The sequence below is a fragment of the Talpa occidentalis genome, unplaced genomic scaffold (genome assembly GCF_014898055.3).
Source record: "Talpa occidentalis isolate TD23 unplaced genomic scaffold, MPIMG_talOcc4v2.1 talOcc4.8, whole genome shotgun sequence".
NCBI classification, from domain to species: Eukaryota; Metazoa; Chordata; class Mammalia; order Eulipotyphla; family Talpidae; genus Talpa; species Talpa occidentalis.
In genome coordinates this window covers 13,789,654-13,804,747 of record NW_023605194.1, presented here as the reverse complement: position 1 = coordinate 13,804,747, position 15,094 = coordinate 13,789,654, and the positions used below count along the sequence as shown (strand labels likewise).

The 15,094-nt window shown below is 43.2% G+C and overlaps 1 protein-coding gene and 1 pseudogene across 1 annotated transcript in view; both read left to right on the top strand.

The window, feature by feature from the left end:
* The first annotated feature begins 5,309 nt into the window (after window positions 1-5,309).
* SMC3 (structural maintenance of chromosomes 3) overlaps window positions 5,310-15,094 on the top strand; it is a 34,928-nt gene continuing 25,143 nt past the window's right edge. Inside the window, exons 1-4 of the mRNA XM_037495708.2 lie at window positions 5,310-5,448; window positions 6,707-6,782; window positions 13,404-13,442; window positions 14,982-15,049. Coding sequence (XP_037351605.1) covers window positions 5,434-5,448; window positions 6,707-6,782; window positions 13,404-13,442; window positions 14,982-15,049 — 198 coding nt within the window. The 5' untranslated portion in view covers window positions 5,310-5,433. The remainder of the gene's footprint in view (window positions 5,449-6,706; window positions 6,783-13,403; window positions 13,443-14,981; window positions 15,050-15,094) is intronic.
* LOC119234956 (small nucleolar RNA SNORA31) lies at window positions 6,278-6,415 on the top strand (annotated as a pseudogene).

Genomic DNA, 15,094 nt, shown 5'->3' with positions numbered 1-15,094 from the left:
CTCACCCTCCCATGCTTCTGACTATACCCAGTGCTTGTATAAATAAATAAATAAATAAATAAATAAATAAATAAATAAATAAATAAATAAATTGTTTAAAAAAATTTAAAAGATTCAGACCTGAGAAAGGTATTTTATTTTACTTTCTAGGAAAATTAAGAGTTTCATTTTCAAACATTCCTAATAGAACTTTCGCCTTCGGTAAGCTTCCTATTTCAGCAAAGAACAAATTATTCAATATCAGTTTGCATATTATCACATAATAAAGAGAATAATCTCAAACTTAACACATTAGCCTTTGCACAATTCATTATTTTTACAATGTGACCACAAACAGCTAATATTTTTTATTGCAAAACTTTCCCTTTTTTTGTAAAAAAAAATATATTTAGTATGAGCCAGCTAAACTCAGTTTAGATGATCCCAGTTTTATTGGTCCCATCCAAAGTCTCAGTCAAACATAGGCCTTCTCTCCTTCAGACCTGATCAGAGTGTTGACCTTGGCCAGCCAATGTTTTGGTTTCTTCGGTCTGTTTGATCTGGTGCTAATTGGCTTTGGCCTCCACAGTGAGCACAAGTCTTTTTCCTGCCTGACGTGGTCAGGAGGAACTTGATGATGCACAGGGGTCAAGCTTGGGGACACTCTTCCAAGGATAATCAGGGTGACTTCCTTTGAAGCAACAGTGTCTTGGGAGGTTGGAAGGTGGGTGAAGTGTGGACCTTCCTTATTTTGTGACGGTGGACACATTTCAGCACTGTTTTCTTGACTTTCAAAGCTTTTGCTTTGGCTTCGAGTTTGAGAGAGGTGGGGACTTCCTTCTTTACTTTCAAGCACCATCTTTTAAGTAGGGTCCTACAAAACTTACTCTTTTTTTTTAATTTTTAAAAAATGTTTTTGCCTAGGACCTCCCTAAAGACAGAGAACTATCAAGCCACTGCAGCATAAGTTCAATCCCCAGCTGGCCAGGGAACAACCCACATGCGCATCAGACCTCTCCTGAACTGGGGTATAAGCCAGAGGTGTGGGGGTTGAGAGGATTCACCAGAGACAGAGTGGGGAACAGAACAGGCAGATCTACTGAAATACACTGCTGAGGGGAGCACCAGGCAAGACAGGAGAAGTCTGCTGCGCCATGTGGGTTAGTTCTCTGGCGGGGATCAAACTCTTGTTGCAGGGGATGGCAATAGCTTAATAGCAATGAAACTTTAACCCCTGTGCCACCAGGGAGGCCCCCGCAAAATGTATTTGAGTTAATCTGTCATGTCAATAGCTAGCTGCTGAATTTGTCCAGCTATGACTGACCTCATTGCCATAAATTCACTCATAATTTCTAAGGTCTTTGATACTGTCTAGTTTCCTTCTCTGGGACCCACAAATGTAGCAATGAAGGCAGGTTCAGAGCTCTGAGCAACAAAAGACATGGTCAGCTGGGCACAAAGTTCAAAGTGCTTAAGCATGTCTTCCTCTTTTTTGCAGAACCATGATTATCACAATTTGTGGTCAATAATGAAAACCAGTCAGTCATTGTATGCATTTGTCACTATATAATTCCGAGGGGTGGAATGATACACCTTGGAGTGGCCAATAGTCTAGCTTTTAAGGAATGTAAAATCTTGGTGTAAGATAAGACAAAAGCATGGGAAACATTCAAAGGCAAAAAAAGATTAAAAGAAGAACAGAAGTCCCCTCAACACAAGGGACTGTCACTAGTTCCATGCACAGAGACAGATTCCCTTTTCATGTTCATTCCAATACAGCTATCTGGTCCCTGCCTCCATTCTTTGAGGCTGAGAAACTGTACAGCCGCCACATTCAGGTGCAATTTCCCAGCTTGGAGAGTTAAACCTCCCAGAGCAAACTTCATTCAAAGGGAAATGGGGATGGGCAGGTGCATGCCTCAATCTCCCTGCTCTTTGTTGTGGCGATTCCAAGGTATGTTGTAAATGTTCCCCCAGATGCTTCCCCAGTGGAGCTTGATCCCCACTGTCCACAGGAGTAAATTGTTCAAGGTCACACGTTACTGACTTTTCTCTCTTCCCTGTGTCACTCCTCCCACAATATCATTTTTGCTCCCTGGGATCACTTCCATATAAACGAGCTGTCTCCAAATCCTTTTCTCAGGCTTGGCCTGTGGGGGAGACCAAAGTCAGGTCCATGGGCAGCAGCCAGGTAAGCTAAGTGTCTCTTCTCCATATTTTGGCTGAGCAGATCCACTCCAATTATGAGGACTCCTTTTAAGCATGAAAGAGTTTCCTGGAGTCCTCACTTCCCAGAGCCTGCCCTTTTGGTATCATTCATTCATTCATTCATTCATTCATTCATTTAACAGGAGCTATTCTGAATCCTGATCATGTTTAGAATGATCAAACATGACTGTGACATCGATAACCCCTTTGGAGCGCTAGATCTATTTCATTTGTTACTATTGGTTCTATTGTAAATGATGATTACGGAGAAAGAAATAAAGATAACTTTTAAATTCATGGAAAATCAGTGAAGATGAAAAAAAGCTTGATAGCACTGTGCAGGTGAGGATTTGGAGAATCAGTAAATTAACCAGTTACCGTTGATCACCTATTATGACTCTGCGCTGGGCACTGAGCAACAAGAGAAACAAAAATTCCTTCTTTCCAGAGCATACATTCCATTGTGGGCATGGGGGTGTACAATAAATGAAAGTGAGGGAGAGAGGCTGTAAGAATGTCGCATAGGGAGTCCTCTGAAGAACAATACAGCAGTGTTTAGTGTGGGGAGTGACAGAGGCCTAGAGGGTGCTGTTACTTTGGGTGCTTAAAAAAGACCTTCCTGATTGGGTGACAATTGAGCAAAGGCCTAAATGAAGTGAGGGGTAGAAGGGTTTTCCAGGCAGTGTAAGAGAGTTTTCTTGAGGCTGTCTTAATTGTAGAAGGGAGATAAGGAGAATGAGAAAACTATGGCATTGTAAGGGTGGAAGTAAAATAATTAAATGGATACCTGACAGGTTAACAAGAGAAAGGACTAACTTAGTGAAAGGTTCGGGGCAGTAAAGAAAAGGAGAACCAGGCTAAATTTCTCAAAGGGAGGGAAAGTTTATTGCACCCCAGGCGGACCTCACACCCAAGGTAGGGGTCAGTGAAGCTGCGCACGTTGTTAGGGGGAAGCAGGGTTTTATAGCGTGAGGAGAGGTCAGGTGGGAAGTTGGGCTACTATGGCGGGGTGGGGGGGTGGGGTTTTTTTGGGGGGGGGGAGTTTCGTGGGGCAGGTAGATGTTCTTTGTCTGAGAAGAGACTCCTAGGGGGAGGGGGAGGCTCATTGTCTGAGTCCTCCAGGCAGATTTCTGCATTCTTGCCCCCCAGGTGGGCTTCCTGGTAGGCTTTTGCATTCCGGCCTCCTGCATGGATCTTTCACTTAGTGAGGATAATGGAACTTAAGCTCTGCAGACTACAGTGAGGTTATAGAGCTTGTAGAAAGAGGGTAATAAGTTTGGGAGGGAAAGACACAGTTAAGGAATTTTGGGGCCTCCCCTGGTGGTGCAGGCGGTTGGGCACCGCGTTGTGGAGCTGTCTGCAGCCTCTGCAGCGGGGGTTTGATCCAGGCCTGTTGGTGAGGGTCCCACATGGCACAGCAGACCTCTCTTGTCTCGTCCGCTGCTCCCCTCAGCAGTGTATTTCGTCAGTCTGCCTGTTCTGTTCCCCACTCTGTCTCTGGTGAATCCTCTCACCCTCCCGGGCATCTGGCCTGTACCCCAGCTCTTGTATAAATAAATAAATAAATAAATAAATAAATAAATAAATAAATCTTTTTTAAAAAAAAGAATTTTGTAAGGTTATCTACATAAACATCAAAGAGACCTTGCAGGCCCTCGTCCAGGTCATAAGGCTACCTCTCACCTCTGGGACCTCCATAGAAAGATTTATTTCTGTTTGTAGGGAGATTGATAATTAGGCAAAATGCCATTCTTGAGTCTGTTGTTTTTCAGTTGGCTTCAAGTCAAAATAATCAGCAAGCCACTTTGGCCCATTCTGGGCAGCCACCTGTGGTCCTAACGGCCAGTGTCTTGTCATTCTTCCCTTGCCCTGTAATTCTCCCTCTAGTGTCCTTGGAGTCTCTGTTGCTCTAGATGCTGTAAGCTAGAATTGTGAGAAGTCCAGTTTAGACTAGACTAGATGTCAGAAATTTTTGAAATACGGTCAGAAGTCTGGGCATAGCATATCTGGGCCTCTCTCTGGCCTCATCTGGACCATATCCAGGTGCCAGCCAGGCTGCAATTTCATCTCAGCCTCAGGCCCCTCTTCCAAACTGGCTTTTTTTTTTATTATTATTAAAGATTTATTTACTTATGCATACAAGAGCTGGGGCACAGGCCAGAGGTGTGTGTGTGTGTGTGTGTGTGTGTGTGTGTGTATCCACCAGATACGGAGCGGGGAACAAAACAGGCAGACTGACGAAATACACTGCTGAGGGGAGCAGCGGGGGAGACAGGAGAGGTCTGCTGCGCCATGTGAATACCTCCCTGCCCGGGGGATCGAACTCGTGCCGCAGAGGCTGCGGCCAGCTTCATAGTGCTGTGCCTTAACCCCTTGCGCCACCACGGAGGCGCGGAGATTTTTACCTAAGGCGGATACAGATCCGATACCCGTAGGATTACCATAGCCCCTCTTATCTCTCAGGTGGTTTTTATTTCGAAATGAATTTTTAATTTCATCTAAATCTCTCCAAGTCTGCCTATATTTACAGCAGATGGCAGAGCAGTGCCAGCGCCGAAATCATTACCAAATAATACAAATTCCCGAGCGTCAAGTCCTTTCGGGCCATTCTGAGGTGGGGGGGGGTCCCGAGTTGCAGGCGGTTCTAAGTTCGAGGAGCGAGAGGATAATGGAGCAGCAGGGAGTCCAGCCGGCGCGCGCAGAGACCCAGCGGCAGGAGAGGGCGCCCCGCGGGCTGCAGACGGAGCCGCCAGCGCGGGGTCCGCATTTTAAACAGCCCGAGGCCACGTGACCGCCGGCCCGCGCGCCTATTGGCTCTCGGGCTCCCACACTCGGCTTTGGCGCCGAACCTTCCCCCCTCGTGGACGCCACCATTGGCCCCGAGCGCGGGGGGAGCATGAGACTACCGGGCGAGCAAGGCTTTTCTGAGTGCAGCTTCCGATCTAGTCTCAGGGAAGGTGTAGTTACAAGTTTTTTGTTCAGACGAAATCCACCTCAGGACGCCGCAGGAGGCTCCTTTGCCAAAAAAATAGAGAGTCCTGACCCTGACTCCCCCTACGCTCTGTGGGGGCAGAGAGTGGTTCCGTCCGGGGCGCGGACTCCGCCTCCAGGGGCGCCGCCATTTTGTTTGTCTGGAGCGGAGCGAGGGCGCCTTGGGGGAGGGGTCTCGTGGGCGCCTCACCCGACCCCGCGTCCGCGCTGTTGCTTCTCCCCTGGGGAGGCCTCCCCGGCTAGGGGCGCGGGACCATGTACATCAAGCAGGTGAGGCCTGGGCGTCCCTCCCAACCCTCACGGGCTCTGAGGACCGCTCCTTGAGGCGGGGGTGTCGCGGCGCGACCCGCGGCCTCTCGCCTCTCCGCGCGGGGGGGGCTGTGTGGAGCCGGGCGCTGGGGCGGGGGGGGCGACCCCACGGGCGCGGGCACGCTTGGGCTCGGGGCACCCCTTGGCAGCCCGGGCCTGCCCACGGGGCGCCGGTCTGGGGGAGGTGGGCTGTCTCTCGGGGGCGACGGGCCGGCGGCTCGGACCTTGTGGAGACGCGGGGCCTGCCCGGGGGCCGGCTGGGGAGGGCCGCGAGCTGGCGGGGGCCCGGCGGGGCTGGCGGGAAGCGGAGTCCGGCCGGGATCGCCCCTCACGGACATTGGGTTGGGGCGCGGGGTGGTCGCTCCGGCCCCCGGGGGGCCTCCCAGCTGCCCTTTCTCCTCAGGGACTGGCGGGAGAAGTGAAAGGGACGCCCCTTGCACAAGAGGGTGTAGTGCTTCCCCCATTCGGGTATTTGCTTCTGGCCAAATGGTCTTCCCGCGCGTCCCGCACAGAGATGAGCCCTTGCTGTCTGCAGAGGTTTCTCTGCGGGTACGCTGCGCTCAGCAGCGCTCCTTTCTTGGGGCGTCTGCCTTTGTCGGCGGGGCTGTGTCGGGGAGGAGCGCTTGCTGCTCCCCCGGGTCTGCAAAGCTGCGGCCGGGTCGCCTGCTGGCACATCTACTAGCGCGCTGTGGGGCTTAGTGTCCAGCAGAGCCTGGCCCCGCGCGCTGGATTTTGAGAATTCCATAACAGGTTGCTGATGACAATTCCTTAAAAAAAAAAAAAAAGGACAATGCATCTATTTATTTGACAGACCTGGAGCAGTTACTGTCTGCTGCCAAGGTTCCCACTTGAGAGGCAAGAAAAAAGCGTCCTCGCGCTTTCTGTCTGTCTGATTTTGGCAGCCAAGATTGAATGGGGGAAAACAATAACAAAAACAAGGAATTTTTGCAACTCAACCTTGTAAAAGGTAAAGAACCTGTTGTGCTCCAGAGAATCTCGTATTTAAGTTTAAGAATATGGTAGTTTTTTTTTTTGTTTTTGAAACGGACTGTTTTTTTCATTTTAAGTCGCCACTTTCCAAAACGAGGGGTTTTTTGTGCAATAGAGAGTGTTATATCTTGCATTAAATGAGAAACTAGAAAGAGAAGATGTGCAAAAGAATAATGTTCATTTAGGAGTTACTTCTGTGTGTGATCTGAAAAGAAATTTCTTTTATTAGGTTATTATCCAGGGTTTCCGAAGTTACAGAGATCAAACAATTGTAGATCCCTTCAGTTCAAAACATAATGTTATTGGTAAGTGTTTGTGGTTTATTAGATCAGCTTTATATTTATAGGGCCATTTAAATTCTGTCTAGGTTTAAGGACACAAAAATTGTCTTTGACTAACAAATTTATATACTTTTTTCTGTATGAGATGACATGTCTTTTATCTGCACCGAAAAATTGCTTATTTTATACATTTTAAATACTTGGATAGAACAATCATGCTACTCTTTTTTTTTTTTGGATAGCCATGTACATACATGTTAAAGCTGTGTTTTAATGGTTTTAAGCTTATAGTGATGACACCAAATGGTTTAAGCTTAGTGATGACACTATAATGACCTTGTTTGAGCTATTCTGTTATTGATATATCATTTCTTTATTAAAATGCTTATTATTGTTTTATTTCAAAAATGACTATTCTGTATTCACGAATTAGATTTTACTCAGATTGTTCTTTTCCTGTCATAACATGGAAAGACAGATCGCACAGCTTGGAGGGAAGAGCATAAACTTTGAACATAAGAGAATGGGGTTCAAATCCAAGTTTTGGCACATTATTTTCAGACTTTTCTCTGTGTGGGTCTTCACTTTTCTCATTTGTAAAGTGAAGGTGATAATTTATTTCATTAGACTGTTGGGAAGGGTTTTGGTTTTTTTTTTTTTTTTTTTTTTTTTTAAAGATGCCTGAATATTTGTTTCAGGAATTCTTTTTTTTTTTTAAAGATTTATTTGTTTGTTTATTTATACAAGCACTGGGTAAAGTCAGAAGCGCGGGAGGGTGAGAGAATCCACCAGAGCCAGAGCTGGGAGCAGAGCAGGCAGAAGGACCGAAGCACACTGCTGAGGGGAGCAGTGGGCGGCGGGAGAGGTCTGCGCACCATGCCGGACCCTCCTCTGGTGGCCGAGGAGCAGCCGGGGATTGAACCCGTGCTGCAGAGGCTTCAGGCAGCTGCTCAACCCAGCGCTCAACCGCTGCGGCACTGGGGAGACCCCCTTTTTTTTTTAAGATGTATTTATTTTTTACAAGCACTGGGTACAGTCAGAAGCGCGGGAGTGTGAGAGAATCCACCAGAGAGAGCGGAGAGCAGAACAGGCAGACTGACAAAGTACACTGCTGAGGGAGCAGTGGATGGCAGGAGAGGTCTGCGCACCATGTGGGACCCTCACCCTGTGGCCAGGGATCGAACCGGCGCTGCAGAGGCTGCGGGCAGCTTCGCAACCCAGCACTCAATCGCTGTGCCACTGGGGAGGCCCTACTGGGAAGATTAAATGAGAAAGCATATGTGCAATAATAAAGGGGTAATGGTGGTTGCCTTACAATATATTTAGTCTGTAGATTCTTCTAGATGATAATGTCCATTTTGCTGATAGAGCCCCCAAGCATTTTCTGCCATTCTGCTGAATTTTCAAAGGATAAATGAAACATGTTTCTAGATGCCAGAAAAAGCACAGAATGTACTGTTGACATGAGTGTAGTGTCAGTGTAGTCACATTCTGGAGGTCACCATCTTGATCATGCTCACAGAATTTTGTTTGAGACTTCTCCCCCCTTAAGAGCATTCATCCAGGGCTTCCCCTGATGGCGCAGGCAGTTAAGCGCCACACATACTGTGAAGCTGTCCGCAGGGCTGGTTCAATGCTGGTCAGCTGGTGAGGTCCCACATGGTGCTTCAGACCTCTCCTGTCTCGCCCGCTGCTCCCCTTAGCAGTGTATTTCATCAGTCTGCCTGTTCTGTTCTCCGCTCTGTCTCTGGTGAATCCTCTCACCCTCCCGTGCACTGGCCTGTACCCTGGTTCTTGTATAAATAAATCTTAAAAAAAAAAAAAAAAAAGCATTCATCCAATCATAAAGGCCTGGCTGTAAACTATAATGACACTATCTAACCCTGATTACCTCCCAAAGTCCCTGTCTCCAAATAGCATCTCTTTGGGGTATGGGCCCTCAAGAATTTGAGGGGAAACACTGTTTAATACATTGTATGTGTTTAGGTGTGTGTGATTCATATAGAAATATGTAAAGGGTAAAAACTGAATGCTGTTATTTCCAGATTACCTTGGAAAATCATGCTTCTTTATTTTGAAATGAAATTGAAGTCATGAAAATACTTACACCCAATGTATCAGTTGCAACCTTGTAATTGAGAATTTAAAAAAAATCCCCCTCCTAACCCTCTGCACCCTATTGAATCATTTAATTGAATTGGTATGCCATAAGGGTAGATTGATTATACTGGGATTCAATTACATTTTGATTACAAGTACCTTGTAGTTTTCATCTATCAGAAAATCTTTAAAAATGGCAAAAAATGAATAATTACTAGATTTATATTGTGTTTTTTAAAAGATTTTTTTTTTTTTACTTATGTATAGAGGAACTGGGGCCTAGACCAGAGGTGTTGAGGGGGCTTGGGGTGAGAGGACTCACCAGAGACAGAGTAGGGAGCAGAACAGGAAGATCTACTGAAATACACTGCTGAGGAGAGCAGTGGGCGGAGACAGGAGAAGTCTGCTGCACCATGTGGCTCTGCTCCCTGGCCTGGGATCAAACTCATGCCTCAGTGGCTGGCATAGCTTTATAGTGCTGAGACTAATCCCCGAGCCACCAGGGAAGCCCTGATTTATATTGATTTTTTTTAACTTACAAAAGTAGATTAAAAAGCATCAGTTGTATAATTTTACAAATAAGCTGTAAAATGAGGACCATAATTATCTACATGATTAAATTGTATGTATAGTGTCTATCAAGTATTTTTTTTAAGCTACTAACATTTTACTACCTCAATTATGACGTTAATGTAGTCATGATTACCAAGGAAATTACCTAAATGTTTTTTCTTGTTTTAACTAAAAAACAAACCTAATATGATTTGACTGGTAAAACATGTAAGAAAGACCAAGAGTAGTATGTATTGAGAGATCTACCCTAAAAATATCTTGTGAATGCTTTCTTTCACTCTCTTTAATGATTTTGACCTTCAACAAACAAAAAACACAAGATTTAAAGGCAGATCTCGCTTGTGTTGATGTTTGAATGTACCAAATGTTTTGAAGGTTTCTTTTTTTAAGCCTTTTAACAGAAGAAATAATTAAGTATAAATATGTTCAAGTTGAATGTTCTAATATGTAATATTAATAAGTTAGATATTGTAGATATTGTTGATTAATTATAGAACATTATGAAGAGCATAAAAACTAAACTAATTCCTCTACTTCGAGATAGCTATTCTTTTTTTTTTTTTTAATTTTTTTTTTTTTTTTTTTTTTAAGATTTATTTTTATTTATTTATACAAGCACTGGGTACAGTCAGAAGCGCAGGAGGGTGAGAGAATTCACCAGAGCCAGAGCGGGGAGCAGAGCAGGCAGAAGGACCGAAGTACACTGCTGAGGGGAGCAGCGGGCGGCAGGAGAGGTCTGCGCGCCATGTGGGACCCTCCTCTGGTGGCCGGGGAGCAGCCGGGGATCGAACCGGCGCTGCAGAGGCTGTGGGCAGCTTCGCAACCCAGCGCTCAACCGCTGCGCCACCGGGGAGGCCCAAGATAGCTATTCTTAATATTACTGATCTATATCTGTATTAGCCCTGGTTTCCTAGGAGACAGCGCCCTAGACACACTTTACTAAGAGTACAGTCTGAGGGCAAGAGAGAAGGGGAAACTGATCATAGCTTTATAAAGAAGACACATCTGGTTGTGGATACACTGAGTAAGTCCCAGTGAACCTGTGAACCTGCCACACCTTGGAAAAGTTCAGACAGGAGAGAAATGGTGAGAAAGTTTTGTTTGCAGGCTCTTGTCTCTCAACTGATCAGAGTTTACCAGATAGTGCATTCATTCCCCCCATGTTTTTGGATTCTGTTAGTCTGAGGACAAAGCTCCCCTCCGTCAGGTAGTCGGGGATCTATACCTTTCTCTAGGTTTTCATGGATCTGACCTGAGTGAAACCTGCAAGTTAGGCTGAAACAACTGGAGGTGTAAGGAGACCAAAGCTGTCCAATGACAGGTAGCCAGGGCCTGGGTAGGGGCAAGTGAACTGGGGCCACATACAAAATGGATCTAACCTTAGCACATGTCTAGTCTTTGTGTACATCTGTATATGTATGCCTTTTTAAATAGAAATGGCTTGTCGTAAAATCTGTTGGTAATCTGATTTTTTCTCCTTCAGAATAAAACTCGAATATCTCTATCATTACTCAACATCCTTAAAATTGATATGTAGTATCATACTCTGTTGGAGTGATTCTTAAAGGGATATTTAAAATTTTCAGTTATTTGTAGTAGATTATGATTTGAACTGCTTATGAATTATTAATGGTAAATTGACTTTTTAGAAATTCATTTAGAGATCATCTCAAATTGACAGAAAAGTCACACAAATACAAACAGTACAAGTATCCATAAATCTTGTACCTAGATCTAGCTTTAACATTCCCCCGTCTCCCCACCACCACCACTTGCTTTATCATTTGCACTTGATCTCATGCCAGTCCTGTTTTGGTTTTTAAATGGCTTTACTGGACCCTGGAATATCCCTTCCTAAAGATGTGCTTAGGCCTCCCTTTCATTTTTGAAATGCAGTGCTTTCACACCCCCCTGGCCTGTGTCCTTCTGAGCTCACAGCAATGTGAATGGTGTCTCCTTAGCCTTAGCATCTTTCTTGATTTTTCTATAAATTATTCTTTCCCTGCCACAATCCCTGTGTCCCTTGTTTCTCCCCCCCCACACCTCCTTAACCTCAGCGCCTTCAGGAAGTTTGTTGATGTCCAGTAATTTTTGAAAGTGTTATTTTGTCAAATTGTCTGTTATATGAATTTACATGATTTGTTTTTATCATTCTGACTTGTTTTAGTACATATTATTTTTTCAAATTCCTCCATTTTGTTGAAAATGGCTGCATTTCATTCTTTCTAGTGGCATGTGTGTACCTCATTATTTTGATCAACTTAACCATAAGGAGATTTAGGCTGCTTGAAATTTTCTCCCAGCACTAATTTACAATTCATCCAATTATTTTGGTGCTTAACATGTCCCAGGTCTAACAAGCAGAAAACCCTTTCTAGTTGGCTTCTGTGTCTGTCATATGTCTTTTAAAAAGGATTTCCTTCCTGGCATAACAAAGTATCTCTTAAGATGTACTTTGTGTTAAAGATAACTTTGGGACTAATTTGCTCAGGATATTTTGATTGGCAAGTTATTCATGACTCTTAATGAAAATTTTACTGTCCAGAAACTTCAACATGAAGTCATTAAATCAAATATTTGATACCCTTTTATGTATGAAATTGCTTATTTCTGAATTCAGGTTGTTAAAAAGTGCCTTATAGTTGGTTTTTTTTTTTTTAAAGATTTTAATTTATTTATGCATATGAAGAGCTGGGGTACAGGCCAGAGGTGCAGGGAGTGAGAGGGTTCACAGAGTGGGGAACAGACAGGCAGACTGAAATACACTGGTGAGGGGAGCAGCGGGCGAGACAGGAGAGGTCTGCTGCACCATGTGGGTTGCTCCCTGGCCGGCCAGGGATCGAACTTGTGCTGCGGAGGCTGCGGATAGCTTCACAGTGCTGTGCTCAACCCCTTGTGCCAGCAGGGAGGCCACAAAAAAATGCCTTATAGTTGTCTATACTTTTGTGATTCTATGAGAATATGTGTGATGTATAGGGCCAATCATAAACACTTTAATGTGAATAGTTTGAAAATTTAAAATGATGAAGAATTTTAGAAATTTATGGGGCCTCCCTGGTGGCACAAGGGGTTAAGACACAACCTATGAAGCAATCTGCAGCCACTACAGCATGAGTTCGATCCCCCAGCCAGCCAGGGAGCAACCCACATGGCACAGCAGACCTCTCCTGACTCGCCCGCTGCTCCCCTCAGCAGTATATGTCAGTCAGTCTGCCTGTTCTGTCCCCCATTCTTGTCTCTGGTGAATCCTCTTACCATCCACACGTCTGGCCTGTACCCCAGTTCTTGTATGAATAAATAAATAAATCTTTAAAAAAATAATAAAAAAGATTTATTAAAGAATTTTAGAAATTTAGCAATGTGTATATTTAAATTATTAAAAATATTTTGTATACAACCAAGGTATTACAGTCATTATATTTCCATTATAATGATTATAAATTACAAACACGTAGTATATTTAGTTATTCCTAATAATTTTAAGCTATTGGGAATGAGCAAAAGAATCAACAATGAAATAATTTTTTTTTTTTTAACTTTTCTCCTCCCCTCCCCCAGGGGACTTAACCCGTAGGCCATCAGGGAGGCCCAAGTCTCTGTGCTATCACTGCCATGGCCTGAGTTCAATCCCCCAGCCAGGGAGCTAACCCACATGGCGCAGCAGACCTCTCCTGTCTCACTTTCTGCTCCCTTCAGCAGTGAATTTCAGTAGATATGCCTGTTCTGCTGTCTGTGGTGAATCCTCTCACCTTCTGCACCAATGGCTTACACCCCAATTTTTCTATGCAGAAAAATAATTAAAAACAAAAAAACTATCTGAAGTCTATAAAATAATATTTTGATTAAAACTGTTTATTGTTTACTGTTGTATTCAGATATTGTGATGTTAGAGAATTTCAATTTAATTTTTGAGTACTTTCAATAAAGTTAATTTTGTATGTAAAATAACATGTATTTTTAAATATTTTATAGTGGGCAGAAATGGATCTGGAAAAAGCAACTTTTTTTATGGTAGGTTTTTTTTTTTAATTCTAAATATGTTAAAACTTAGATGTCCTATTTTAAAAACCATTTTTCTGAGGTTACATCTTATGGAACTACAGTAGTAATTCTTTATACAGGGTTGCATTTTGCTATCGATGGTTTAGAATAGAAGGGTCTGTGTTTTGCCCTGTTTCTGGTGGATTTATTAGCCATGTCAGACTGCGCAAAACATTTAACCTTTAAGATTATTCTTAGTTACTTCAAAACTAGTGCTGTTTGCCCTGTCTACTTTAGATGGGTTCAGAGAAGATGGTACATATATAAGTGCTTTTTAAACTTGAGTGTAGTGTGTAAATGTTGTAAATGCACATATATGTCATATAAAGGTTGTAGAGCAGTTTTATTTTTGAAAATGGCACATCTTCTGTTTCCGCTTCTAAACAATTGGTTTCTAAATCATTATAAAAAACGGAGTGGTATACAAAACTTTATTGACTCAGCAGTGACTTGTCATTTTGAAGTTAATAAGTAGAACTTTGCATTCTCTCTAAAGATAAAATGCATTTTAGGAGCATAATGCCTCTTAAATTCTTTGGGGAAAAACATTGAAACAGAATTGGACTACACAAAGGGTACATCGAAAATATTGCGAGCAATGCTCAAGTGCATTCGAAGCTAGAAAGAGCAAAGGTTCTCTCTCTCTCTCTCTCTCTGTGCCCACAAATCTAAAGGGTGCCCTATGCCTGGTCAGTGATTGTAATTTGCTGATAGGGAGAGCGTGAAATTGGAGTGGAAGTGTTTCATAAATCTGCATAGGGATAAAGGCAGTTGGGATTATTCCCCCTCCCCCGCAAGATGATTATAAAAGATAACCAATCCATACCTCCACCCCCAGCATACACACTCATACATACATGCTCACTCTTTTAGGGTGTCAAAGGTCTCTTAGGTGGACTGGGTGCAGTAAAGAGTTCCATTTCTGGCGGGGGTTGGGGGGGAGAGGGATATAGTTAGACACTCCATACGGGAGAAAGAATGACTCCTTACCCAAGGAAGATACAGGCAGTGCAAACAATACAGTAGATGGTGGGAATCTAAAACCTTTCCTCAATATTTCTTACTTAGTGCCATTTCTTTTGACAAAGTATCCAATTAAGGATATTGTTAAAAGGATATAGAATACATCTTGTTAATAATATTTATCATTTATGTTTATTAGGTAAGAGCAAATACAGTATTAACATAAACCAGTCAAACATATTTTTATCAAAAGGTAGATTTTAATTTGACTTGTTTCATCCTATACTTCAATGTCATCTTTTTATTTTCTTAAGTTTCTCATTGAAAACTTAATAATTTTTTTCTTATAATCATTTCCTAGTATAAAATACAGGCAACTTTTTTACTTTCCCTTTATCTATATAAAAGTAGATACTTGATGATAAATGATAAATCCACTTGATTTGATTTGCTCATTACCTGATGCACTGAAGATAGCGGAAATTATAAATAAGGCTTAAGTCTTTTTTTTAGGCGGTACTAATAATTATGTTTTTGTAATTCTAGCAATTCAGTTCGTTCTCAGCGATGAGTTTAGCCATCTTCGTCCGGAACAGCGATTGGCTTTGTTGCATGTGAGTGAGACTGCTTGAAGACATTAACGACATTATATGTATTTT